General features: G+C 52.0%; 1 protein-coding gene across 3 annotated transcripts in view; it reads right to left on the bottom strand.

The window, feature by feature from the left end:
* Window positions 1–504: 504 nt before the first annotated feature.
* Window positions 505–24,498, bottom strand: part of LRRK1 (leucine rich repeat kinase 1) — a 147,983-nt gene continuing 123,989 nt past the window's right edge. Inside the window, exons 25-35 of one of the 3 annotated variants that reach the window (XM_032252866.1) lie at window positions 24,003–24,169; window positions 23,671–23,868; window positions 21,581–21,858; window positions 19,772–19,966; window positions 18,689–18,840; window positions 15,496–15,613; window positions 14,362–14,478; window positions 10,603–11,453; window positions 10,071–10,172; window positions 7,997–8,170; window positions 505–2,274 (exon numbers count right to left, since the gene is read on the bottom strand). In XM_032252866.1, coding sequence (XP_032108757.1) covers window positions 2,247–2,274; window positions 7,997–8,170; window positions 10,071–10,172; window positions 10,603–11,453; window positions 14,362–14,478; window positions 15,496–15,613; window positions 18,689–18,840; window positions 19,772–19,966; window positions 21,581–21,858; window positions 23,671–23,868; window positions 24,003–24,169 — 2,380 coding nt within the window. In that variant the 3' untranslated portion in view covers window positions 505–2,246. Of the gene's footprint in view, window positions 2,275–5,960; window positions 6,393–6,728; window positions 8,171–10,070; window positions 10,173–10,602; window positions 11,454–14,361; window positions 14,479–15,495; window positions 15,614–18,688; window positions 18,841–19,771; window positions 19,967–21,580; window positions 21,859–23,670; window positions 23,869–24,002; window positions 24,170–24,498 lie in introns of those variants that run through there. The other 2 variants (XM_032252865.1, XM_032252868.1) reach the window with 2 other exon arrangements.

Genomic DNA, 24,498 nt, shown 5'->3' with positions numbered 1-24,498 from the left:
ACTTGGACAACGGGTTGTTTCTGGATTCTGGGAACCGGGTAACTGACAATGATGCCTTTTTGGCGTTGCTGCCAGGATGCTTGGAGTCCCAAAGGGGACCAATCACAGCATGGATGTGCACTCCTTGGTTCCATAGTAATTTTATAGTAGTAAAGAATGAATATTTTAGTTGGGCACAGTGGCTCACACCTGTAATTCCAGCAGGTTGAGAGGACTAGGTGGCAGGATCCCCTGAGCCCAGAAATTTGAGACTATCCTGGACAACAGAGTGAAACCCTGTCTTTACAAAAAATAGAAACAATTTAGCCAGGCTAAATAGAAATAATAGAAACAATTTTCCATATTGGTGTGCACCTCCAGTCCTAGCTACTCAGGAGGCTGACGTGGGAGAATCACCTCAGCCCAGAAATCAAGGCTGCAATGAGCCGAGATCACACCACTGCACTCCAGCCTAGATGACAGAGTGAGACCCTGTCTAAAAAAAAAAGAATAGTTTCGTAACATTGATTTTTTTTCTTATTGCCAAAGAAATTCTACATATAAACAATTTAAAAGAAAGGAGTAAAAGTTAGGGGCCATCCCAGCAGCCAGGAGTAACCACTGCTGGTCCATGTCCTTCCTCCTTTTCATTTACACATTTATACAGCACTCCACAGTTTTTGAGTAAACATGATCCCCAGGCCCCCTGTTTCACTTAGTGTATCGCGGGTGCCTTTCCTTGCCTTGCACTGTCCTCCTTCCAGAGCCTCTGTTCACCCTCAGGCATGCTCTCTGGCTGGCCTTTATGCTCCGTGGAACCCTCCATACAGCTTTCAGAACATGAAGGGTGTTATAGGCTCAACTGGGTCCCCTGAAATTCATGTGAAGTCTTAACCCCCAGTACCTCCGAGTGTGACTGTATTTGGAGACAGAGGCTTTAAAGAGGCGATTAGGGTAGGCCCTAATGCAGTAGGACTGGTGTCCTTATAAGAGGAGATTAGGACATAGGCACACACAGAGGGACGACCATGTGAGGACACAGCGAGAAGGGTGGTCATCCCCAAGCCAAGGGGAGAGGCCGCTGGAGAAACCAACCCTGCCGACACCTTGATCCCGGTCTTCCAGCCTCCAGAACGTAGCCTCCTGCTGCTGAGCAGTAGAAATAACTCTGAGCGGGCATCCCCATGCCTGGGAAAGGGGTTTGCAGAATGGGGAGGGGGCCTACGGCAACTGGAGGGGAATTTCCAGGGGTCAAGCTTCCTGTTGGCAAGAGAGAAGTAAGAGAGATGTGAACCACAGCAATGTCAGATAGTTTCCTCCCTGCCACCGTCACCCCACAGAGGCGCAAGATCTCCCAGTGGCAAACGATGGGCTGCCATGCCATGAGCTGTGGGCTTCCGGTTGGGGTCTTTGATCTGCCGCCCCCGGGGATGGGGAGGGGGAGCCCTAGCACTTAAGACTTGTGGGATGCTGTAGGGCCATTGTTCCCAGCCTCCCAGAGCACAGCTAATATGTCCCACTCCCTGAGGGTTGTCCCTGCCCCACTGCTGAGTGACACGGTGTGCCTGGTGAGGCCCCCTTGCTGATCTTTCTTCCATTGCTCACACCTCCCCTGGGTTCTCCGGGCTTCTGGGTGAGCTGAACGCTGTGGGGTGCAAGGGGTATCTAGCCTGGAGTGGGCTGAAGGTGCCCTTGGGAAATGGATGCCACTCTCTTCCAGATCTTTCTGCCCTTACGTCACAGAAATGGAGTCAGTCATCCCAGCACTTTCGGTCAGCAAATCTGAAGTGTCTTCATGGCCAACACATGAGCGTTTCCTAGGAGCCAGGCTGTGAGGGCGCTGCTGGCCTCACGCGTTACTGCCTGAGCAGTACCCTGAGCATGACTGCACGGTTGACACCAGAATTATCAGGCTCAGGAAGCTGTTAAACATGAAACCATCAGCCCTTTCCAAACGGTAACATACCACTTCGGCATCTAACATACAACTCCTGAGTTTTGGCAAGTCCTCCAGTGAAACACTGATTTAACATTCTTTTGGATCCCACTGGTAAATATTTAAAGTCTAAAATGTTAGACACTCTCTAGTGCTTCGAACACCCAAACAGTCAAAACACGTGTAAAATGCTGTATTGGTTACACAATGAAACACTCTGCTCTCTCTGGAACTGACCCCAATGCTGAAGCCTCTTTCCCACGTCCCCTCCTCAGCCCACTCCCCATCTTCCTGCCGTGCTCATAGCTCTTCCCAGGGGTTCTGAGCCTTCCTAGGGTTGCAGCGACCATTCCAGACCCCTGGAAAAGAGGCAAGGCCTCAGAGTGTGACCAGATAAGAGCTGAGGACACAGGGGCCAGGGTGTCGACAGTTCATTTGGGGCAGTGCTCCCAGCTGTTCCTCCCAAGGTGACTGGAACCTGAGCTGTGGGAAGTAGAAAAGTTCCTCTTCAAAGTTTCCTTTCTTAAGAAAAACTCGTAAGTGATAGAAATAATAGTTTGTTTTAAACCCTGTCTTCAAAAACCTTCTTGCTTTTTGCTAGAAGCCCTATCCTATGTAGCATGTCTATGTTAGACATGCTCACAGGCACGTAGTACATTCTATGTCCTTGTACTTTAACCAAGATGTCTGTGCTGATGTGCTCACAGGCATGTCTCAGCTCACAGCCTATGCCCTTCCTTATTTAGACTTCCTTTTTTTTTTGCTCTCCATTGCTTTTACCTGTTTAGAAAAGTTTCAAGTTATTAGCCAATCGGGTTTTAGTTTAGATTGTGAGGTCAGGCTCCAGCCAATGGAGATCAGACACAGCAGTAAGGACAACCCCAAATGCATAAGAAATACGTATGTCTGCTTTCCTTTGTTTGCTGTACTCTTATGGCAAGATTGCTAGTGGGACTACCCTTTCTGCAGGAAGTAAAAAGAATTGCTGTGCTGAGAGATCCTTTGCCCCAGTACTAATTTCTCTTTGTGGCACCAAAAATAAAACTTTCATACATAACATGAGCTCAGGTGTTAGGCTGTGTCCTTCCTGCATGACGAGTTCCCTTATATGTGTATGCATGCACGTGTGTCATGTGTATGTGTATGTGATGTATTTGCACATACGTGTCTGTGTGCATCCGTAGGATGTTAGAAGCTCAAGGTTTTCATGAAGCTTTGTGTTTGTTTGCAGCCTGATGTCTACCTCCTGAAGTGAAGCTGTCATTTGCCCCACTCTTATGATATGCTGGTGGGACATATACATGCTAACAAGATATACTTCTGGCCAAGCATGGTGGCTCAGGCCTGTAATCCCAGCACTTCGGGAGGCTGAGGCAGGTGGATCACAAGGTCAGGAGTTCAAGACCAGCCTGGTCAAGATGGTGAAACCCCGTATCTGCTAAAAATACAAAAATTAGCCAGGCGTGGTGGTGGGCACCTATAATCCCAGCTACTGGGGAGGCTGAGGCAGAGAACTGCTTGAACCTGGGAGGTGGAGTTGCAGAGAGCCAAGATCACACCACTGCACTCCAGCCTGGGTGACAGAGAGAGACTCCATCTCCAAAAAAAAGTTCTGCTTTTGTGGCTTGCTTCACTAGCACTAGGGAAGCATATCTTGTTAGCATGTGCTAGACTGGCCGGCTTGAGGGTCTTTCCTAGGCCTGGAGGCGTGGGTGTGTGCAGGCGTTTCACTGTCTCAGGGCTGTCTCAGGACAGACGGCTGCCCCACATCTGCGGGCCCCTCCCTGTTGGACCTCTTTCTAGCTGGTCATCAGTGTGGCCCCCAGAGCGACAGCTCCTACATGCTTCCAAGAAGGGGATATACATACACATATACATGTACGATGAGCTCTAACCATTTCCATCAGTACTACAGTGTACATGCTTGTTAGTAACTGTATTGGTATCATTGCAACTTTTAATTTTTTTGAGACAGTCTTGCTCCACTGCCCAGGCTGAAGTGCAGTGGCGTGATCTTAGCTCATTGCAACCACTGCTCCCGGTTCAAGCGATTCTCCTGCCTCAGCCTCCTGAGTAACTGGGACTACAGGCACACACCACCACGCCCAGCTAATTTTGTATTTTTAGTAGACGTGGGGTTTCACTATGTTGGCCAGGCTGGTCTGGAACTCCTGACCTCGTGATCCACCCACCTCGGCTGGGGCCCTGTGCCTTTTACCCAAAGACAGCCAGGGAGGTTCTGGTTCAGCCAGGAGCATGGAGTCAGATGGACAGGATTGTTAGAGGGCCCAACCCTTCCCAGGACCTGTCCTCCATGGAGTCAGACACGCACAGAGGAGAGAGGACAAAGGGGGACACCCCATTACCTCTGGAGACCAAGGTCAAGAGGCACCTATAGGACTCAGGGTAGAGGCCCTTCCCAGCCTAACTACCTCCATCATAAGGCACGCACACAATTCAGGGTGCAGAGAGGAAGGTGTACACTCAGAATAAAAGGTTCCCTTCCTCTATGCCAGCCCTCAGTTCTCCGCACAACAGGCGACCAGTGTCTGCCACATCTCTGGGTGTCCTGTGGGATATTTTCCCTGTGCATACACGTGGAGCTCTACAATGCTTTTTACACACATGGTAACTCAATACATACTGTACTGCAAGCTGCTTTCAAAAAAATGCATTTATTATATCTTGGAGAACATTCCAGACCAGCACAGTTAGCACTGTCTGCCTCTTTGACAGGCTGCAGAGTACCGTATTGTTGTACATGCAGGGATTTTATGACTTCCCTCCTGATAGAGGTTCGGGTTGCTTCCTGTTTGGGGCCGTACTCTAAGAGATGCTACAATCAACATCCTTGTTCTGTATCTCTGGGCCCCTTTATAAATATTTCAGGACCGAATACTTAAGTGGAACTGCTGGGTCAGAGGGTATGTGCATTTGAAACTTGGGTAGATAAGGCCAAAATGACCTCCAAGGGGTAGCCCCAACTTCCAACTACTCCCTTGTTAATCCATCTTCCATTCAGCAAAGTGATTTGTAAAGATGATTACATCACGTAATAATCCTGCTTAAAACTGCCAGGAACTTCAGCGGGGACCCACACTTGCAATTCTCTGCGATCAGGGCCATGCTTCCTCCCCTCCTTCAAGGCTCCAGCCACGCCAGGCTTTCCTGTCTCCCCTACACAGTGGCTTGATCCCACAACAGGGCCTTTGCACGTGCAACGTCCTTGCACCTAGTGCTCTCAGTTTTCAGTCTCACATTGTACCTCCTGGTGCAGGGTGCAAGCCTCCCAGCCTCAGTTAACTGTAACAGCCCTAGGCCAAGCCACCAGTTCCCCAGCTGGGTGGTCCAGCTGGCTGCCCTACCTCGCTTGTTTGTGTGCTTATTGTCAATTCCTCCTACAAGAAGTGAGCTCCTAGAAGCAGAGATTCAGCCAGGCGTGGTGGCTCACACCTACAATCCCAACACTTTGGGAGGCCGAGACGGGAGGATCACCTGAGGTCAGGAGTTCAAGACCAGTCTGGCCAACATGGTAAAAATTAGCCGGCTGTGTGGCATGTGCCTGTAGTCCCAGTTGCTCGGGAAGCTGAGGCAGGAGAATCGCTCGAAACTGGGAGGCAGAGGTTGCTGTGAGCTGGACCATGGTGTCATTGCAATCCAGCCTGGGTGACAGAGCAAGGCTGTCTCAAAAACAAAAACAAACACACAAAAAAACCCCACAAAGATTCTTGTCTGTGCGTCCGGTGACAGTGCCTGACACTTAGTAGGTGGTGTTCAGGAAGGAGTTGCTGGCCGGTTAATCTCTGCCAATCTGAGGGTGGTAAGTGACATTTTACTGTTGTCTTCAAGTCTTCAGGTCTGTTTCCTTGCTGTCAGGTGAGGTCAAGCACTGCTGTTTAAGGGTCTGTTTCTTTGTAATTCAATTGCTGCCCATGCCCTTTACCTGTTTGCCTTTTGGGTTTTCTCTTTCTTATGGATATTATGATCTCTGTAATAAAGGTAAGTGAACTCTTGGTCTCTCATTTGTGTTGCAAATATTTTTTTTTTCCTCAGTTGATAGTCTACTTTTAAGCTTTGGACTAATTTTTCCATGTAAGTTTCAGTTTCATGGAGTCGAGCTCATTAGTCATTTCCTGTATGATTTTTTTTAAAGAGTTGGGTCTTGCTGTGTCACCCAGGTTAGAAAGCCGGTATGATCATAGCTCACTGCAACCTCCAGCTCCCGGCTTGGCCGATCCTCCTGCCTTGGCTCCTGTGTAGCTGGGACCGCAGGCCCATACGATTTCTAAGTGTGGTGTGAAGAGATCCCTTCCCCTGGCTCTGCGACGCCTGGGGCTTGGCTTTTCCTCGAGTAGGAGAGGGCGAGTTTGGTGCCTGCAAAGCAGTCTGGCTTCAGGCGATGCCAAGCACAAGCTTGGGACATGGGGCAGACAGAATCTGGCTTGTATTTGGGGGTGAACTGGGCAGCTGTGGTGCACTGGAATGAGAGGAAAGGGAGAATTGGTCCCCTGCAGCCCTGCTGTGGGACGAGGGTGAAAGAATGGCAGGGAGGTAGGCAGTAAGCACAGACCCTCAGGCCCCCTGGGACTTGGTGCCCAGACTGGTTAAAAAAAAAGTGGGAGGAGTTGTTTTTTCCAGGCCTGTGACTGACAGAGCAGTGTCTCCTCCCATGGAAGCTGCTCAGGGACCACCTGCATGCAGGCACCGTGGGCGAGGAGGGGCTGCCCGTTACTCCCAGGCAGCAAGTGGGTGTGGCAGGGGCTGAGCCTGTGCTGTGGTCATTAGAGCTCAAAAGACAGAGGCCACAGCTTCATTCTTGAAGGAATCTGTTTATTTGCAGGTTACAAGAGTCTCATCTCCCTGCATCTCCAGCAAATACACAGTCTGATCTTTATAATTTTAGAAAAGGGTCAAGAAACTTCAGCTGGAGTATGATCTCTCATTCAAGCTTGCATTCTGATTGAAGGAGCCCCAAACGGTAACCCTTGACAAAAAAGTGGCTCTGTTTGCACATGTGTGTGCCTATATGGTGTGCCGGAGCCTAATGCATGCATGCGCATAATTTATAACGTTTGCTATTGTATCCATAAATCCTGCTGACAGTTTTTCTTTTTGTACTCTGCTGTACACGTGTGGAGTGAATGTTTAGCAAATACATAATTGTATAAATCCCATACAATCTGATTTCACAACCAGAAGCCTGACCGCTGAGATATTACTGAAGTTTTTAAAGTGATAAACAAGATTATTATGTGCAAACAAACAGGGTTTGTGCTCCAGCTGCGTCCAAATTTACTTCACAAAGCTATAAACACAAGGCCCTTTCTCAGTTCCTGCTGATTGAGTTTCCCCTTCCTTTTGTCGCTGGAGAAGAATGTAAAGGCTGAGCTCGTGCCCTCGCACTACGGAACCCTGGGCTTTCTGGCTGTGAACTTAAAGGAACTCATTCATTCTCTGGATGGGGGAGCACTCCTCACCCAGGGTCCTCCGAGGGCTTTCCCACACAGAGACCTTCCCAAACACAGAGACATCTGATCTTGGCTTGCCCAAGCTGGTCCAGGCCTGGGGGCCTCAGGAGCTTGAGAAATGTGCTGAGAGCCTGGGGTCTCCAGGGGGGAAAGGGCAGGGGTCACAGGCCCCACCTCCTGCTCTACCTCAACTGCTTCCCAACAGAGGGCCCCTAGTGTAATTCCATCTGAGACCTGGGGATGGAACGAAGGCCTGGCCCGTCTTTGTTTGAGCCAGCTCAGAATAGGAACCTCCACCCCTGCTCCTGGAGACTGATGGAGGAGGCCAGAGGAGGCCCCTCCCAGCCGGATCCCACTGTCTTCCCTGGGGCTGTAAAATCAGGAGTTGGGGTATGGGGTATTCAGATAACTCTGTTCCAGAGAACCGGAGAACCCTGGAACCACCACCACCAGGCGGGTCACTTCTCAGCACTTCTTAGCAGCGAGGAGTTCAGTGGTGAACTCCATCTGTCTTCTAGGGCCTTGGAGAACCAGAGGCTGATGGCAGAGGGGTCAGGCTGCAGCCTGGTACCAGCCAGCTCTGCACGCGTGACTGTCATTCCACAGGAATTACCTTCTCTTGCGTGTGCAAGCCTCCAGCCGGCCCAGCTCCTCGTAGGACTGGTAGAAAATGTCAAACTCCCTGGCGCCCCAGCCCCTCCAGACAGCCAGGCACCACTCTGCGTTTTCGTTTTCAAAGCTGCACACCACCGTGTCCTTTGCCACCACAGCAGCATCCACCAGCACCCTGCAGAGAAAAGGGGTCTGAGGAAACTCACAGGGGTCCCACTTGGGTGGGGCCAGGACCTCCACCCTGTGCCATCTGAGGAAGGCAGAGCTGGCTAAGGGGAGGGAAATGTGTCTGCATGCCAGTCCTCTCCCAGGTGTGCTCAGATGTGCCCCTTCTCCTGGCAGCCCCGCCTATGAGCTTAGGCTTTATAAAGTGCAAAGTCGAGCTGTGGGCATGAGTTCATGTCCATGAGCTTTTTCTGTGAGAATCTGACTCCCTGGAAGGCCACAGAGGCAATCAGATCAGGCATCCTTGACTCGGTCCCCAAAGGGTCTAGAAAACACCCTAGACCCAAATGTCTGCCTGTGAATGGCTCATGACGGAGCTTCACTCAACTCCCTTGCCACTAAGCTCACTGTGATTCTTCTCTCATTAGGAAGTACAGGATCATACACTACACGGGAAGCCTACCGCCCCAAAGTCAGCAGTATGTTTGTGGAAACTGTGGACAGTTTTGCAGGATCGGTGGGTGTGCTGCAAGTTTCCTTGTGGGCCACGGTGCGGCCTCCCTGCCCTGGGGGTGCCACACCCCGAGCACGTACTGACTGCCCTTCCTCCCTCTGTGCTGTGTGTGTGTGGTCTGCATGGCGCCAAGGCGCTCCTGCAAATTGGGATGTTCAGAGGCCTCTGACTCCGCATGGCCTTGCCAGGGCCCCCTTTAGGCTGGCTTCTGGGGCCTCTTTCTCCCTATGGTGGGAAAAAGGTAAAAGCTGGCTTTGGGGGACGAACAGGAAAAGCAGCAACAGCTAAAGGTTAGGACGCTAATGGCAGGTGTGCCAAGGCCCGGACCTGGCTGCTGCACACCCATTTCCTCCAGAAGCCCGACCTGCAAGCTGGCAACTCCGTCGGCTCCAGGCTGCCATCCACAGGCTCTGCCAGAGCTCAGGAGCACATCCAGATCTTGCTTCCAGAATCACTTACAGAGCAAGGGTCACTGGCCCAGGACCCACTGCAAAGGTGCAAAGTTGGTGGGCATGGGAGTGGGACGCCATGGTTGCTGCCTTGGTCATGGTCCTGCTCTGGGAGAAACACACCGACCGGGGTTTCTCCACCCTCTTATGCTCCAGATGAAATAAACACCCACTTGCCCATGGATGGGGGATAATGCATGCTGCAGGGAAACAGGCCTAGTGCGAAATGGAAGAGCTCCAAGGTGTACACACACACACACACACACACACACACACACACACACACACACACACCCGAGGGCTTCTCATAAGGGAGATTTGCCATGTGGGGCTCAGTCGTCAAAGTGAGGGGAGTAAACACGGTGTGGAGCTGCAGCTGGTGCCAGCCTCACATCACTCCAGCCACATAGACCATGTCCTGGGCAGGCCACCCTGCCCAGTACACCCTTGCAGAGGACACTGGCATGCCTCCTGGGGGTACCCACCCATAGACGGGTATACCGAGCCATGCCTCAGCCCAGGAAGGACAGGAGGTGAGACTCAGGCTTGGAGATGAGCATTCTGCAGGCACCATCGGGTGCCGTGTGGGCAGATGGGCACCTCGGACAGGGTTTCCTACTTGGCAGGAAGAACAGGGAACCAATCGCCTAGATGCATCTGCATTTCAACTGCAGCTGAACTCTGGCTCTGGAGGCATTTGTTAGGCAGGGTACCTGTTCTACAGGTGCACTGGGTGCTCCAGAAACAGGCAGCCATGGCCAGTGCAGAGCCACTAGGGGCTGCCTGGGGGACCCCATCTTGTCCCCACTTTGCCTTACGGCCACATCGGTGGATGTACTATTTGTGAGAATGGAAGGGCAGCAAGGCCATGGTGGGGGACCTGGCTGCGGGGGCTTCCGTGCTCATGCTGCTGCCTGGGTCGTAAAGGAGCTGCCCCTCAGTCTTACCCATGTGGAGTCAGCTCTCGGGCTTTTAAGACGGCGATGACTCGGCCCCGCTGGGCGCAGGAATCCTTCTCCAGGCCAATGACGATAACATCTCCACCGCGCCTAAGAAACCAAAACCCAGAAGGGGAAACATTTTTGTCCGTAGCTGTGCGCTTGGGGGAGTGAAGCCAATGTGCAGAAAGGCGCGGGAGGGAGGCAACAGACGTGCAGTTTCTGCTAAGGGATTAAGTTACAGGGAGGGGACAGACCCCAAAGTAGAGGGGAACTTTCCCAGTGGAAACTGAATCGCAGTTGACTGCGGCTTCCCTTGTGTGGCGCCTTAAGCTCTCTGGCAGGCAATGAGCTTTGATGAGGCCACTCTTAGATTTGCTAAAAACATTGCTTTGATTCCCAATGGAGGGAACCAACCCTCTTGGAAGAACAGTCCCTGCTGGGTCCCCACATGACCTTTAAGGAAGCCAGGGGCTCTCCTTGCTCTGCCCACAGAGCAGGAGCAGTGGGCAGAGCCTGGATAGTGCCCTCACCTACTTACCTGGGGACCCAAATGAGGTCTCTGACGGCGAGGATCTTCACGGCCTGCAGGTGCTGGCTGAAGGTCTCCCCGTCCATGGGCGTCAGCTCATGCTCAGACCTGTCAGAGGCAGCGCCAGGCTCGTGTAGCCTGTCTGAGTCCTCATAGTCAGTGGAGAAAGGCATGCTGGAAGAACTTGCTGGGGAGCTGGGCAGGCTTGAGGAGGACCTGGCAGCCTGGTGGGGTGGAGACGAGGAGTAGGAGGACATGGAGCAGTAGTCGGTGAGCGATTCCTGGTGGGTCAGGATCTGCGTGCCCAGCTCTTCACTGTACATGATGCTCACGTCCGCGATGGAGTCCCCCTCGGGCTCCTTTGGGTTGGCTGTGTGGCTGCCCGGGGGTTCCACGTCCAAGGGCCGCACGGGAAACGTGTCCCTGAGGGGGCTGGGGTCCCCGCAGAAGTACCGGGCGCACAGCTGGTAGGTGGTAGAGTGGTACATCACCAAGGAGTTGGCTTTGTCATCCAGGCACCAGACGACCTCCTCCCCCCTGCCCTCAGAGCTGCACACAACCGACGTCACCACTGAGGGGGCCACGTAGGGTTCCAGCCGCCTGCAGATCTCCAGGGAGGCGCAGTCGATGACAAGGAGCCCTGGCCCATTGCTGTACCAGACCTCAGAGCCACTGTTGACCACTTCCATAGCCTTCACCGGGTAGGGGTTCTGCCGGGCGTCTTCGTCCGAGATGCTGAACTTGGACCTGTTGGCCGTGTGTGAGCACAGGTAGGAGCAGCTGTCGTTTGGGGCACCCCGCACCACGGGAAACACAGCCACGAGCCCATCAGCGAGGCCTGCTAAGACCAGGTAGGAATTCTGCAGGGGAAGACAGGATGCGTCATGCCCTTCCATTTCCCACGTCCCACGTTCCAACAGAGACAGAGGAGGCGCTGCACTCATCTGCACCCACACTGGGCGGGCAGGTGGCTTTCTACCAACAAACCTCAGGGCAGCAAAGCTCTTAGAAAACCAGCTCCTAAGGAAGTGCAGCTGTGGCCCAGCAGAGCCACATCTACCATCCCTGCAGCAAAGAAAGTAATGTGCCACCGACAGGCAGGGCCTGTGGCACCAAGCAAGGTGGCATGTCACCTGGACCACATGGGTTGCCTCTGCTGGTGCCAGCTTCTTGCAGGGTGAGCAGCAGGGAGCTGCCTTCTCCTTGAGGCCACTGAGACCTCCTTGGCAGGACCTGGTGCCTGCCCTTTCCTGGGTGCCGCTTCACGTGACAGCAGTGTGGACATAGCAGGCATCTGTGCACTGCCTCCCAGTCCTGCCTGCCACCCCACCAGGTGGAGTGTTCCATGAGGAAGGGCCCCCTGCCCACCAGCATCCCCGTGGCACTGGCCTGGCACAGGGAAGGGCTTGGTCTCCTTTATCTCTGTGGCCCTGTGACTCCACCTGGCTCCTGCCCCAAGTGGACAACATGTGTTTGCGGAACTAATTCTGGAAGAAATTACTTCCTACTCAACCCTCTCATGGAGGCCTGTCTCAGCCTGCTGAGCCCTCATCCCGGCTTACATCTGTCTGAGATGCCTGTGGTCCAGCTGATGGTGACGGGGTCCTCAGGGTGCCCCCTACCCCTGCAATGAAGAATGAGCTCTTCTACACCCACCAGAGGTCACGGGGCAGAGGCCAAAGTTGTAGAGACCATGCCGAATGCTGGGCCCACCCCAGACCTTCCCCGAGTACCTCCCAGGGCAGAGCCGGAAACAGAGCACAGCTTTGCAGCCTAGACACTGAGTCGGCTGTGGTAGGGGTGGGAAGAGGTCTGTGGAACAAAGTCAGAGTCAGGGCAGAGCAGGGAGCTGGGCCTCGAGCCAGTGAGGGGGCAGGGCGGAAAGCCTCCTTGTGGGGAGCTGGGGGGCTCAGGAGGCTGGCTGTGCAGGGCAATGGAGTGGTGGCCCGCAGCTCACTGTCCAGGACAACATGACCTAAGCAAGCGTATCGAAATCCATCCCCAGGATTTCAGGGACAGAAGGCAGCCAAGGCAAACAGGCTCCAGGTCTCTATCTGGAATCCTGGCTCAGGTCCCGGCCAGGGCGGTGAGCGCCACGTCTCGGCTGGGTGTGAACATGCGTGCGCGTGCAAGAATGCAGGCTCTGCCCTGGCGGCCTCGGAGGGGGCAGACACCCTGCACAGGAGGCCTTGCACAGAGCCGGCTTTATTCCCTCTGGTCGTGTGGGAGGTGGTGCCCTGGCTGGGGGCTCTGGCCCGTGGTGGCCTCAATAACACTTTGTGTCGTGTTTGCCTGTGGGGGCCGGGTCCCAAGCTGCCTAGCCTCACTGTGGGGCCATGGTCATAAATGACTCTAAGGTTAATTTCATACCTGGTTTCGTTTTTTTTTTAGAAATGAAACTGAAGAAGGGTGAAGGGAAGAGCTCACATATTTTGCAACCATCCCAAAGTAGTAATAGCCCGACCTTTTATGCTAGGCCTTCTCTCTGTCCCTTCTTGTACCTATTTCGTAGATGGGCAAACTGGAATTGGGTGGTGATAGTCCCCACATTTTTTTTTTTTTTGAGGTGGAGTTTTCCTCTTGTTGCCCTTCACCACAATCACTGCCTCCCCGGTTCAAGCGATTCTCCTGCCTCGGTCTCCCAAGTAACTGCAATTACAAGGATGTGCCACCACACCCGGCTAATTTTTTTGTATTTTTAGTAGAGATGGGGTTTCACCATGTTGGTCTTGAACTCCTGACCTCAGGTGATCCGCCTGCCTCAGCCTCCCAAAGTGATGGGATTACAGGCATGAGCCACTGCGTCTGGCACTGCATTCTAACAAAACGATACCAGTAAAGGCTTCTTGTGCATTTACCGAGGGTACCTGCTGCACAGATGGGCCCCTCAGTGTGGATGAAACCGGAACTGCCTGAGCCAGGCCTGAATCCTGTGGGTGGAGGAGCCTGGACAAGCCAGGGAGCTCCTCCTACGGAGGGGCAGCTTCTCAGAGAAGGGGCCAAGGCCCTTGGTCTTGAGAACCGCATCGGAGGCGGTCTGGGAAGAGGTGTGTGGAGGGGCTATTCCTGGAGGAGGCTGGGATGTCGGGGACTCAGCAGAGTGGGGTGCTGGGTGGAGAGGGTGCAGGGCCGGCAGAGGCTGGGGGACAGCCTCACAGAAGCTGGGGCTAATCCCAAGGTACCGCACAGCTGGCTAGGCTCCCTTGGGGTCTTATTTTGGAAGGCCAGGGCTAGGAGGTTAAAGAGATGAGTCTGCAGGGCCATGCTGGACAGAGGAATCGGGTTTAGGGTAGATGGTGAGTACTTGGGGGGAGGCAGAGATGGAAGGAAGGAGATTAGGACCTCCAGGACCTGGTGACCAAGTGGCTATGGGGTGGCTCTGGCCTGGGCAGGTGGGGAAGAGGCTCCAGATGCCACTGCCCTCCGAAGGGAAGGGCACACACATGACTGCTCACTGTGCCATTGCACCAACACGCATTCCACCCGAGTCAGGGTATTTGCATGTGAAAGCAAGTTTTCCCCTTTCACTTAGCCCTCAGTCTGGCCGGGCACTTAGGTTTTCGCAAACCAGAAGGCACTAATGATGGACCAGGTCTGATGTCTTTCCTCCCACCGTGTCTGAGGCTGTGTCCTAGGCCAGGTGTTCCTAGAAGATGTGGCTCTGCAGTCCCCACCCTGACATAGCTTTGGGCTGTTCCCACTAGAGGGCCCCTCCCAGGCACAGAAGCGCATCAGAGACCTGCATACCCACCTTGGCCCTCATCTCACCTTTTTAATCACAGGCACAGCCAAGAAGCAGGTGACAATAGCCGGAGTATCCAAAGCCTGTTGGGGCGTGTTTAAGGGGCACATGCCCTTGAGGGTGTAGATGTAGATTTTCTGGTCCTGCAGAGGCAGACAGGTCCACTGTGAGACCCAGGAAAGTGCCTGGCATTTCCCAAGGCATTTCCACGAGGATGCACTCGGCCTTGGGGATCCCCTATAGGTCTTGAAAAGTAACATGGATTGACACGTTCTGATGGGTTGCTCATGTATTTCTGTTCTTTGTAGAGACTTTGAAAAATACAGACTAGTCTAAAGAGGAAACAGAAAATAGCCCATAATCTATTCCCTAGAGAAAAGCACTATTGGGATTTGGGGGCACAGCGTCTCAGAAGTTCCTGAGGTGTCTGTGTGTGCACATGGTACTGGCAAAAGCAGAATCACGCTGCAACGCTGTCTTCTTACTGCTCTTTCCACCGACAGCATGCTTTAGGCAGAGCCCCTGCTCTCGCTCATTCCAGGAGGAAATGATGCGGGGGCATCTCTTGGCTTCTGTGACTGGGGCGCACACACTTTGGCTAATCTGTTGTCAGATTTTTCTTAACATGGATTCCTGAGGCCTAACTGGTATGGATGCTTCTGAGATTTGTGGTATGTATCTGAACACACTTCCAAAGTACCCTGGGGAAAAGCCGCCCCTTTCTATCCCACATGCACAGCCTCAGGACATTTGTGTCCGGCCAGCTCTCTCAGGATCTCTCAGAAGACAGCTCCTTGGGCCTTCTAGTGACTTCTCTGATGTGAAGGCAAGAGGCCTTCCGAGCTGACTGACAGCAGTGTTATGGGAAACCCAGGCACGCCCCTAGTCTCCTGGGTCTTTTCTCCTGCTGAGGGTCTACATGTGGTCGTCACCATCCCTAATCCTGGCCGCCAGCCGGCAGCAGGCAGGGTTGAGCCGCCCCTTGTGACAGGCCGCTATTTCACGGGGCTCATGGCATTACTCTGGGATTGCACGGGGATGCGCTGAGGGTTATCAGAAAATTTGCTTGAGCTGGTGTCCTGTATTTTTATGAAAGTGGCCCCCACCCAGGGGCTGCATCTGGTGGGGCCCACCTGGCTAGGCCTGCGGGCAGCACTTACCTCGGTGGCCATCCACAGGGATCTCTGGACCTGGAGCTGGCAGCTCAGCTTCATCCCGGGACAGCTCATCCTCTGCACCTCCATGAGGCCCTTCTCTGTGTTTACCACTGTGTAGTTCCTATACGTGGCGGCAACTGTGCGGTTAGTGCCTGGGGGCCAGGGGTACCTCCTTTGCTGGGGCCTGGCCTGCCAGCTCCATGCCTCGTCTATCTCCTCTGCCCCCACCCAGGGTTGTAGCCTGCTCATTCTGAGAGGGCAGAGCCAGGTTCTGCCCGCAGGGTAATGCTTGACCATCGCCAGCAGGAAGGGCTTTCCTGAGGGAAGAAAGGCTGCCCCCTTTCTGTGATCCTTGCGGGTTGAGATGATTGCCCCCAGCATGAAGGAGGGGCCCTCCCACTGGCTGTATCCTTCCCACCCCTATGATGTGGGGAGCTCCTCACTGCAGAGAAGACAAATCCAAGGCTAAAGACAAGTTGGGAGAATTCCAGAGGAGATTGGGTTGGGGAGGTGGGGAACACTCAAAATGTGCTCCCAGCACAAATGCTTTGAGAACTGGTGCTTGTCGATTGTGAGAGCCTTGGCTCACCAGGCTGCTGTCCCCAGCATCACTGCCTCCCCTCTGCCATGGCGGGCATCCTGGGCGCCTACTGCACGGAAGAGGAGGCTGAAGCTGATGGGGCTGGGAAGTTATGCGCCCCATATCATACAGCCCCATCCCTCAAACTCAAGAGGATACGTTGAACTCGTGGATAGAAGTTCCCAAAATAAAGTTTCTCCTGCCACCAAACTTTAAAAAGCTTCACCACTGTTGACTGAAAACGTATTTGCAGATGATAGAAATGGTAGAAAATACAGCAAACAAAAACTTCCTTCAGGTACATTTTCCTCTTTTTTCCATCTTTTTTTTATGCATCAGAAAAACAAAACTAGGATATTCTAAATAGCTTTTACTTTGAAAACAGTTAAAAAGATAGAGTCATAAAGAATAACTGCCCCTGTTCCCACAACTGGAATTGTGTCCTATGTGTTTCCTGTTTACCTGTTCATCTGCCTTGCCTCTCCCACCTCCTTTCCTTCCTTAATTCTCAGACAGATCTCGAGTCTGGCTCCACCCTGATTCCCCTGCTTGGCTGCCCGTGTGCTTCCGGCCAGCCTCCCCCTCCCTTCTTGTGAGTGAGTCTCTCTTCAGGCTGCGGTGAGAACTTTTGCAGGACACAGGAAGAGGCCTCTCTCTTCCCACTGGGATGAGTCTTCTGAGCCCTGAACAGAACTGTCTCAGGTACCTGCTGTTTCTGTGTTCCTAGGCCGGCAGAGCAGGGCTCAGTCCAGCTTCCCAGGATCAGTCTGGCCCCAAGCCCTCTGATTTGCCCTCAGAAGTGTCTGATGGTGTCCTTACTTCTGGGGCGGCAGATGTTCCAGGCCCACTTCCTGCCCCAGACCGGGACTCTGCCATGATTCTGAAGAGCCCTAGCTCTCTTTGGTACTTAGAGACCACAGTCTGGGTCTCAGGGGTGCACATTGGCATTTGGTTGGTCCTTGTTTTCAGGCCTTTGCAGTGAGCAGAACTGAGAAATATGTGTTTATTTTTCTTCAAATATATCACGAGTCTGTCCAATCAGTTTAGAACTGCAGGCTTTTACTTACTCTACTTTAATCTCTTTCCCCTTCAGCCCATACTGAAAATCATGGTTTCCAATGACAGCAACTAATTACTCATTAATTTACTCCACAACCACAAGCAATTTCTTAGAATAACAATCATAACAGTACTACCAACAATATAATTACTGAAACCTGTTTAATTAATATGTTTGCTTTTTGTTTTGTCTTTGGAGTACATCCCCTCAGGAAGGCATGCTCCACTGCTGTCTTTTAGAATAACTTGTCTTTTTTCTGAGACTGGGTCTCACTCTGTCACTGAGGCTGGAGTGCAGTGGTGCAATCACGGTCCACTGCAGTGTCAAACTCCTGGGTTCAAGCAATCCTCTCACCTGAGCCTCCTAAGCGGCTGGAACTATAGGTGCTCGCCACCATTCCTGGCTAATTTCTATTATTTATTCATTTATTTTTGTAGAGATGGTTTTGCCAGGTTTCCCAGGCTGGTCTCAAACTCCTGAACTCAAAAGATCCACCTGCCTCAGCCTCCCAAAGTGCTGGGGTTACAGGCATGAGCCACAATGCCTGGTCATAAAAACTTTAGCGCATCATTTCTTAGAGTATGTCTGTGTCAGAACACTCAGTCTTAGTGGCATAAAATCTGATGCAAACTCACGAAGACTGACGTAAGGAACTGTGACGTCTTTCGTTTATCTTGTTATGGCTCAAGCTCATTCCTTAGTGATATTTGCCCACTCTACCCCAGGCACCCTCTCCAAAGGTCACATTGCAGATGCTATCTTTACCACTGACTGTGCGTCTCCCACTCACCCCATGGCAAGCCTACCTTGTCTGACCACCACCTCCTAGTTTTTGGGCTCACCCATAACTCTTGAGATTTTTTTTTTTTTAACTCTAGTTAATACCATAACTCTTGAGATTTTTTTTTTTAACTCTAGCAAGACCTAGAATTCTTTGGTACTTTCCATTGTCCTCCCTGAATTTATGGCTTCATTTAGGTTCCATGGTCCATCTCTGTATCACTCCCTTGAGAATACCCCAATGCCCCTGCCCCCTCTCCCTCCTGGCAAAACCCCAACTCTGCTTAAACCCACCCTATTACCCCTCCTGCAATCTGCAGCAGCAGAACATACTTGAGAAAGTCACATAACCAGGCTGACGGGTCTCATTTCCTTTTTTAAAAATATTTTTAAATTTTCTAATTTTTTAAAAGATGGGGTCCTGCTGTGCTGTTCAGGCTAAAGTTGAGCTCCTGGGCTCAGGTGATTCTCCTGCCTCAGCCTCTTGAGTGGCTAGGATTGTAGGCACATACCACAGCACCCTCATGTCTCCATACACCCTGGCAGATACTACCCATTTTTGGTGTCTCTTAACCACAAAACCATTCACACACATCTGTTTGTGTGAACTCAGCTTCTGCCCCTCCTGCTTTCTCTTGAGTGGACTCTAACCAGCTTTTGAAACTTACTGTCTGTTAAATAATTCTCATTGTGGTCAACATCGACTCTGTTCCCAAATTCCACGGTGGCCTCCCACCCCAAACATAAAGACGGCAGGGCAGGCGACAGGAGCTTACCTGGACTCCTCTTTTCCATCCCAAAACACCACAGTGTACTCCTGGCCCTGGGACGAGAAGAAGGCTGTCTGCTTCCCACAGGGGAGCACGTACATGAAGGTGGCAAAGGTCGGGTCCTTCATCTGGCTCACCACCGACAGGGCCAGCGGTCGCTGAGGGAGAGGGGCCACCAGAAGGGAGCAAGGTCACTTACAACCAGATTGATGCCAGTTCTGCCCATGAGATCAGCCAGCTCCAACCAGGGAGGAATGAGGGATTCTGTTCATTCAGACTCGATCCAAACAAGAGGCTGAAACAGCTTCAGATGTCAGGAGCAAACCCATCCAAGTGACTGGGTCGTCCTTGGCTATGACAACTTAAGCTCATCTGGTCAGGTAAACTGAAACCCAGGTATTCCAACCCAAGCCCAAGGACACACATTCTTCATCTCACTATATTGCCCAAGCTGGAGTGCAGAACCTATTGACAGGTGCGATGATAGCGCATTACACCCTTGAACTCCTGGGCTCAAGTGATCCTCCTGCCTCAGCCTCCCCAGTGGCTGGGACTATAGGTCCATGTCACCATGCCCATACCTTCTTCTAAATAATACCCTGTTTGCTCCCGATACATTAAACTAGCTCTACCTGATTTGATAAACAAGTTTTAACTTTAAAACCGTTAGCCTCTTCCAAAAACACAAAAAGATGACCAACAAAAAACTAGCCTTAACACTAAATAATACAATCCCTGATTCTTACAGCCAAATCTTTTCCCCATTACTTTACAAAGAGACACCCTCATTCTCTCTGTTCTTGCATAGGGACTGTATTGCTGTAAAGGAGTTGAGCTACTTTGTTTGCATGGAGAAGTAACACAAAAGTTGGGGAGGAAAAGGAAATTTGTTTTCTAAGAGTGACACACACACACAAAGAAAATGAAAACAGTATGTTAGGAGCAGCAAATCTCAACTTGTAGAAGAAATGAGCAGAGAAAGGTTACCAATTGTGAGGGGTGGGCAGTCACACACGCACACCCTGGGGACCCACAGCCTCCACCACATGGCAGGAAGACCCAGGGCCCTGGGCTCTGTGCCCTGGGTACCTTCTCTGGTTTAGTGTCCCAGCACTCCATCATGAGTGCCTGCAGTCGATGGAACTGCACTTCCTCCGGTTGCCCCAGAACTGGACGAATGCCCTTGGACAGCTTCTTGACAATCTGGAGCTGGTGGTGGCCCAGTGCAGGGCGTTGTCCTGACAGCAACTCATAGAGCACCATTCCATAGGAGAACATATCTACCTGGGCACAGAGCAAGCCAAGTCAGGTCCCTGCCTGGGCCCAGTGGCTTTCACAAGCTGGCCTTGAGGTGGAGGGAGCAGGGAGACACAATTAGACAAGAACAAACATCCAACCAACCACCTGACCATGTCCCTCTGTCCATTTATCCATCCATCCACCCATCTGACCACCCACTTTCTCCTCTGTTCATTTATCTATACATTTTCTTATCCTTCCGTCCATCCATCTCTCCATCCATCCATCCATCCACCCACCCACCTATCCATTTGCTTGTCTTTCTGCACATTTTATCCATTCTCCTCATCTGTCCATCCATCTATTCATCCAACTGACCATCTTGCATATTTATCCATCTGTCTTCCTATCCTTCCTCTTTTCAATCCACTCATCCATCCAACTTCTCACCATACTGGCCATTTGTCCATTGTCCCATCCATCCATCCGTCCGTCCATCCATCCTTCTATTCAATAAAACACACTGAGAACTTGCTGTTAGTCACTGATTAAGGACTCCAAGCAGGCCATGGTCCTTGCCCTTGAGTACCAAGACAAGGGGGTAAACACATACCCTCGGCTTAATGTGCTTGGTACTAAAAGTGCTGTGTACGCAACTCATAAAAAAGGAGTGTCTCCTCTAATTTTAATAATCACAAAAAGATTTATACAGACCCCAATAAGGATCAGGAAATAACATTTTAGCAGGAGAATGGCTGAGATAGACTTGAGAATTTTAACTGTGAATGTGTCCATGATCATCTGAGTTTCAAGGTGACCTCGTTGTCGAAGTCACCTGCTATGATGAAGCTCTTATTTTTGTTGCTCTGATTTGCCTTTTCTATCTTAGGCAACAGTCACAGGTGCTGAGCTAATCCACACGTGCACAGGTCATTCCTACAGCAATTAGTCAATGACCATCTGAAAAATCACCAAATAATAAGAAATTATAGACAAGGAAACTTTAATGCTGGGTGATTAATTAACACGGCTGACACTAGACGTGATACATTGCATAGCCAGATGATTTCCAGTTGTCTGTGTCCCTGCATCTACCAAATAGCCATCAGGGATAAATGTTATCAGAAGATCAGCATGTAGTCATTGTCTCAACTGAGGCTGGCAGTGCCATTGCCCGGGGATGCCAGCTTGTCCTTTTACTCTTCCCCTGGTTTGGCATTCAACTTGGCCAGCACCCTGTGACCAGGGCTTAAGGCCGGGGCCTTGAGCGTCCTTATTCTGTCTGCTCCTCCTGAGCACCCTGCAAGGCTGGTCCTGTGTCCTCACTGGGCACATCTAAATGTGAGTTGAAACCCAAATCCTGACCTGTTTCTATCTTGGACTCTTAATCTACCATTTATAGCCTCTATGATGTTTCTGAATTGAGGTTTGAGAATTCTGAGGCTAAGGAGAAGTCATAAGCAGGGAGACACAGGCCCCTGCGCCCTTCTGGTTCAAGGCAGAACCTCCCTCATTGCGCAAGGGAGGGTGAGAAGAATGTGCTTTTGGAATGCTGAGCCCTGAAGCTGCAGGTGCCTCCAGAACTGCCTGGCTGGCCTCAGGGCTGGGCTCCTGCCCTGTGGGGCTGGGCTAGGGGATGGCAGTGGGTGGGGCAGGTACCTTTTCATCGTATACAATGCGAGGCCTGATCTCTGGGGCCTGGTATCCAGGAGTGCCCTCCACGCCCAGAGCGCCCTCATGGAATGACTGCCTCGAAATCCCGTAGTCAGATAGCTTGATGTTGACGTGCTCCTTGACGTCAAGGGACCACACCAGAATGTTGTCCGACTTCAGGTCACAGAAGATGATGTTTTTCTTGTGCAGGTAGGCCAGGCCCGAGGCAATCTGATAGGCTATTTTTTGGGTGAGCATATGTCCCAGCGGTATAAAGGAAGAATCTTGCAAAGTAAAACAATTTTCAAATGTATCAAAATTTCAGTTTTGATAGAATCAAATTATCATGACAGCAGCTGTCTTTCTGTTTTCTTAACTCCCTAGATACTTTATATTCTTTTTTTTAATCTTTTTTTTTTTTGAGACAGAGCCTCCCTCTGTCACTCAGGCTGGAGTGCACTGGCACGATCTCGATCTCCGCTCACTGCAACCTCTGCCTCCCAAGATCAAGCAATTCTTGTGCCTCAGCCTCCCAAGTTGAGTAGCTGGGACTACAGGCCCATGCCACCATGCCTGGCTGATTTTTATATTTTTAGTAGAGACGGTATTTCACCATTTTGGCCAGGCTGGTCTTGAATTCCTGGCTTTAAGCGATCTGGCTGCCTCGCACTCCGAAAGTCTGAGCCACTGCGTCTGGCCCCTAGATACCTTATATTCTATTGACACATTCTCACTATTCTCCAGGCTGCCAGAAGGGACAGAGAATGGCCTGGTTAAGCGAAATAGTATTTAGGATAGAAACGCTCAGCACTATAGCTTCATTCATGATATCTTATTCCTGGAATTGCTGACACACACAAGGATTCGACATCCTTGAGTTCATCTCGGGCCAAGGCTGTCCTACGTCAAGGAGCGAGTTGCAATATCAGCATTATGTTTGGCTGGGCGTGGTGGCTCATGCCTGTAATTCCAGCACTTTGGGAGGCTAGAGTGGGTGGATGGATTGAGCTCAGGAGTTCAGGAACAGCCTGGGCAACAGGGTGAAACGCCATCTCTACAAAAACAAGAACAACACAACAGCAATGGAAAATTAGCTGGGTGTGGTGGTGTGTGCTTGCAGCTGCTCGGGAAGTTGAGGTGAGAGGACCGCTTGAGTTTAGGAGGTCAAGGCTGCAGTGAGCTGAGATCGCACCACCGTACTCCAGCCTGGCCAACAAAGCCAGACCCTGTCTAAAAAATAATAAAGAATTCTGTTTATAAAATTATCTTCCATTGAAGCAGGAGTGATTAATTTTAACAGCATTTCTTCTTCCCTAGTCAAAAGACAGCTACCTTTCACCCTCTGGCAACTCTTAGTTGCTCATTTCTCAAGGTAAATTACTTTAAAATTTTATTTGAAAGTATGATATGGTCCCATTGGCCCCAGGATCTCAGAGTCTCCGCAGTGATATGCATGTGGGGTTAAGAAAATGATTTAGGCCGGGCACAATGGCTCATGTCTGTAATTCCAGCGCTTTGTGAAGCTGAGGTGGGCGGATCACCTAAAGTCACAAGTTCGAGACCAGCCTGACCAACATGGAGAAACCCTGTCTCAACTAAAAATACAAAATTAGCTGGGTGTGGTGGTGCTCCCCTGCAGTCTCAGCTACTCAAGAGGCTGAGGCAGAACAACGGCTTGAACCCCGGAGGTGGAGGTTGCGGTGAGCCAAGATCGCGCCACCGCACTCCAGCCTGGGCAACAAGAGTGAACTCCATCTCAAAAAAAAAAAAAAAAAGTGATTTAATGCAGCTCCTGTGCTTGGTGCCCTCCCAGTGAGGGCTGTTATCACCCTCCTTTAACAGGCAAATAAACTCAGCAGAGCGCAGCAGAGCCTGGTCTTACCTGACTCCACAGTGTGTGCACCCCCATCCTCCCCAAGGCTTTGCCCAGTGACTGGACCTGGCAAGGTGCCTGGCCTCATACCCAGGGGATGGTCATACAAGCCACGGGTTGGGCATGCCCTGGACTTGGCAAGGCCACTTGAGGCTCTACCCCCATGCCAGGCAGGAGTCGCCTGGGGCTCTGGGTCTCGGGGTTGGGTGGGCACCCGCAGTACCTCTGGTGTTCTCGGACAGCACGGTGTTGAGGCTGCTGAGCGGCGCGAGCTCCAAGGCGAAGCAGAGTGGGTGGATGCTGATGCCGATGAGTGCCACGATGCAGGGGTGCTGCAGCGCATGCAGCATGCTGGCCTCCTGCCGGAACTCCGAGAAGTTCTTCATGGCGTCCGTGGCCCGCAGGTGCCTCAGCATGGTGTCTGCCGGGGACAGCACAGTGTCAGCCAGCAGGAGGACCCAGGTGTATTCGGCCTTGGGCCTCAGAAGTGGCACAGAGCTTAGACCTGGGAAGCACAGGTCTGAGCAAAATAGCACCTAGCTGGGCCCCGCTTACCTGCCGGGGCATTGGCGAAGTTCTTGAATTTCTTGATGTGGAAGCGCTTCACGGCCACGGGCTGGCCCTGGTACCGGGCCCGGTAGATGACGGTGCCACTGCCGCCCTGGCCCAGGATGCTGCTGTCATCCTCGCTGTGCTCCAGCTTGCTGTTCTCCAGGAAGAGCCTGCCACATACACCCAGCGTCAGCCATACTGCCCCTGCCCCGATGCGGGTGGGTCCTGGGCTGGGTCATTCGTCCCCACGGCTGAATGTCATGGTCCAAAGCCATCTGTGAGACTGGACAGCTCTGGGCTACCCCGGCCCTGTCACTTGCAGGTGGGCAAGCCTGGGTGGGTTATGCAGGCTTGCCGAGCCCCAGCTTCCCCTGTAAAGTGGGCTCGGGACAGGAGTGGCCTCAGAGGTGGTGATGGCTGCCACAGGGCGAAGCCCAGGGAAGTGGTGGCTGTAGAGGAAGGACCCCTGTGGAAGTTTTCTTCTGAAAGATGACGTTTC

Source organism: Sapajus apella, unplaced genomic scaffold, assembly GCF_009761245.1.
Source record: "Sapajus apella isolate SASKATOON/1434 unplaced genomic scaffold, GSC_monkey_1.0 scaffold80, whole genome shotgun sequence".
In the NCBI taxonomy this organism is placed as follows: domain Eukaryota; kingdom Metazoa; phylum Chordata; class Mammalia; order Primates; family Cebidae; genus Sapajus; species Sapajus apella.
This window is presented reverse-complemented; position numbering and strand designations above follow the sequence as displayed.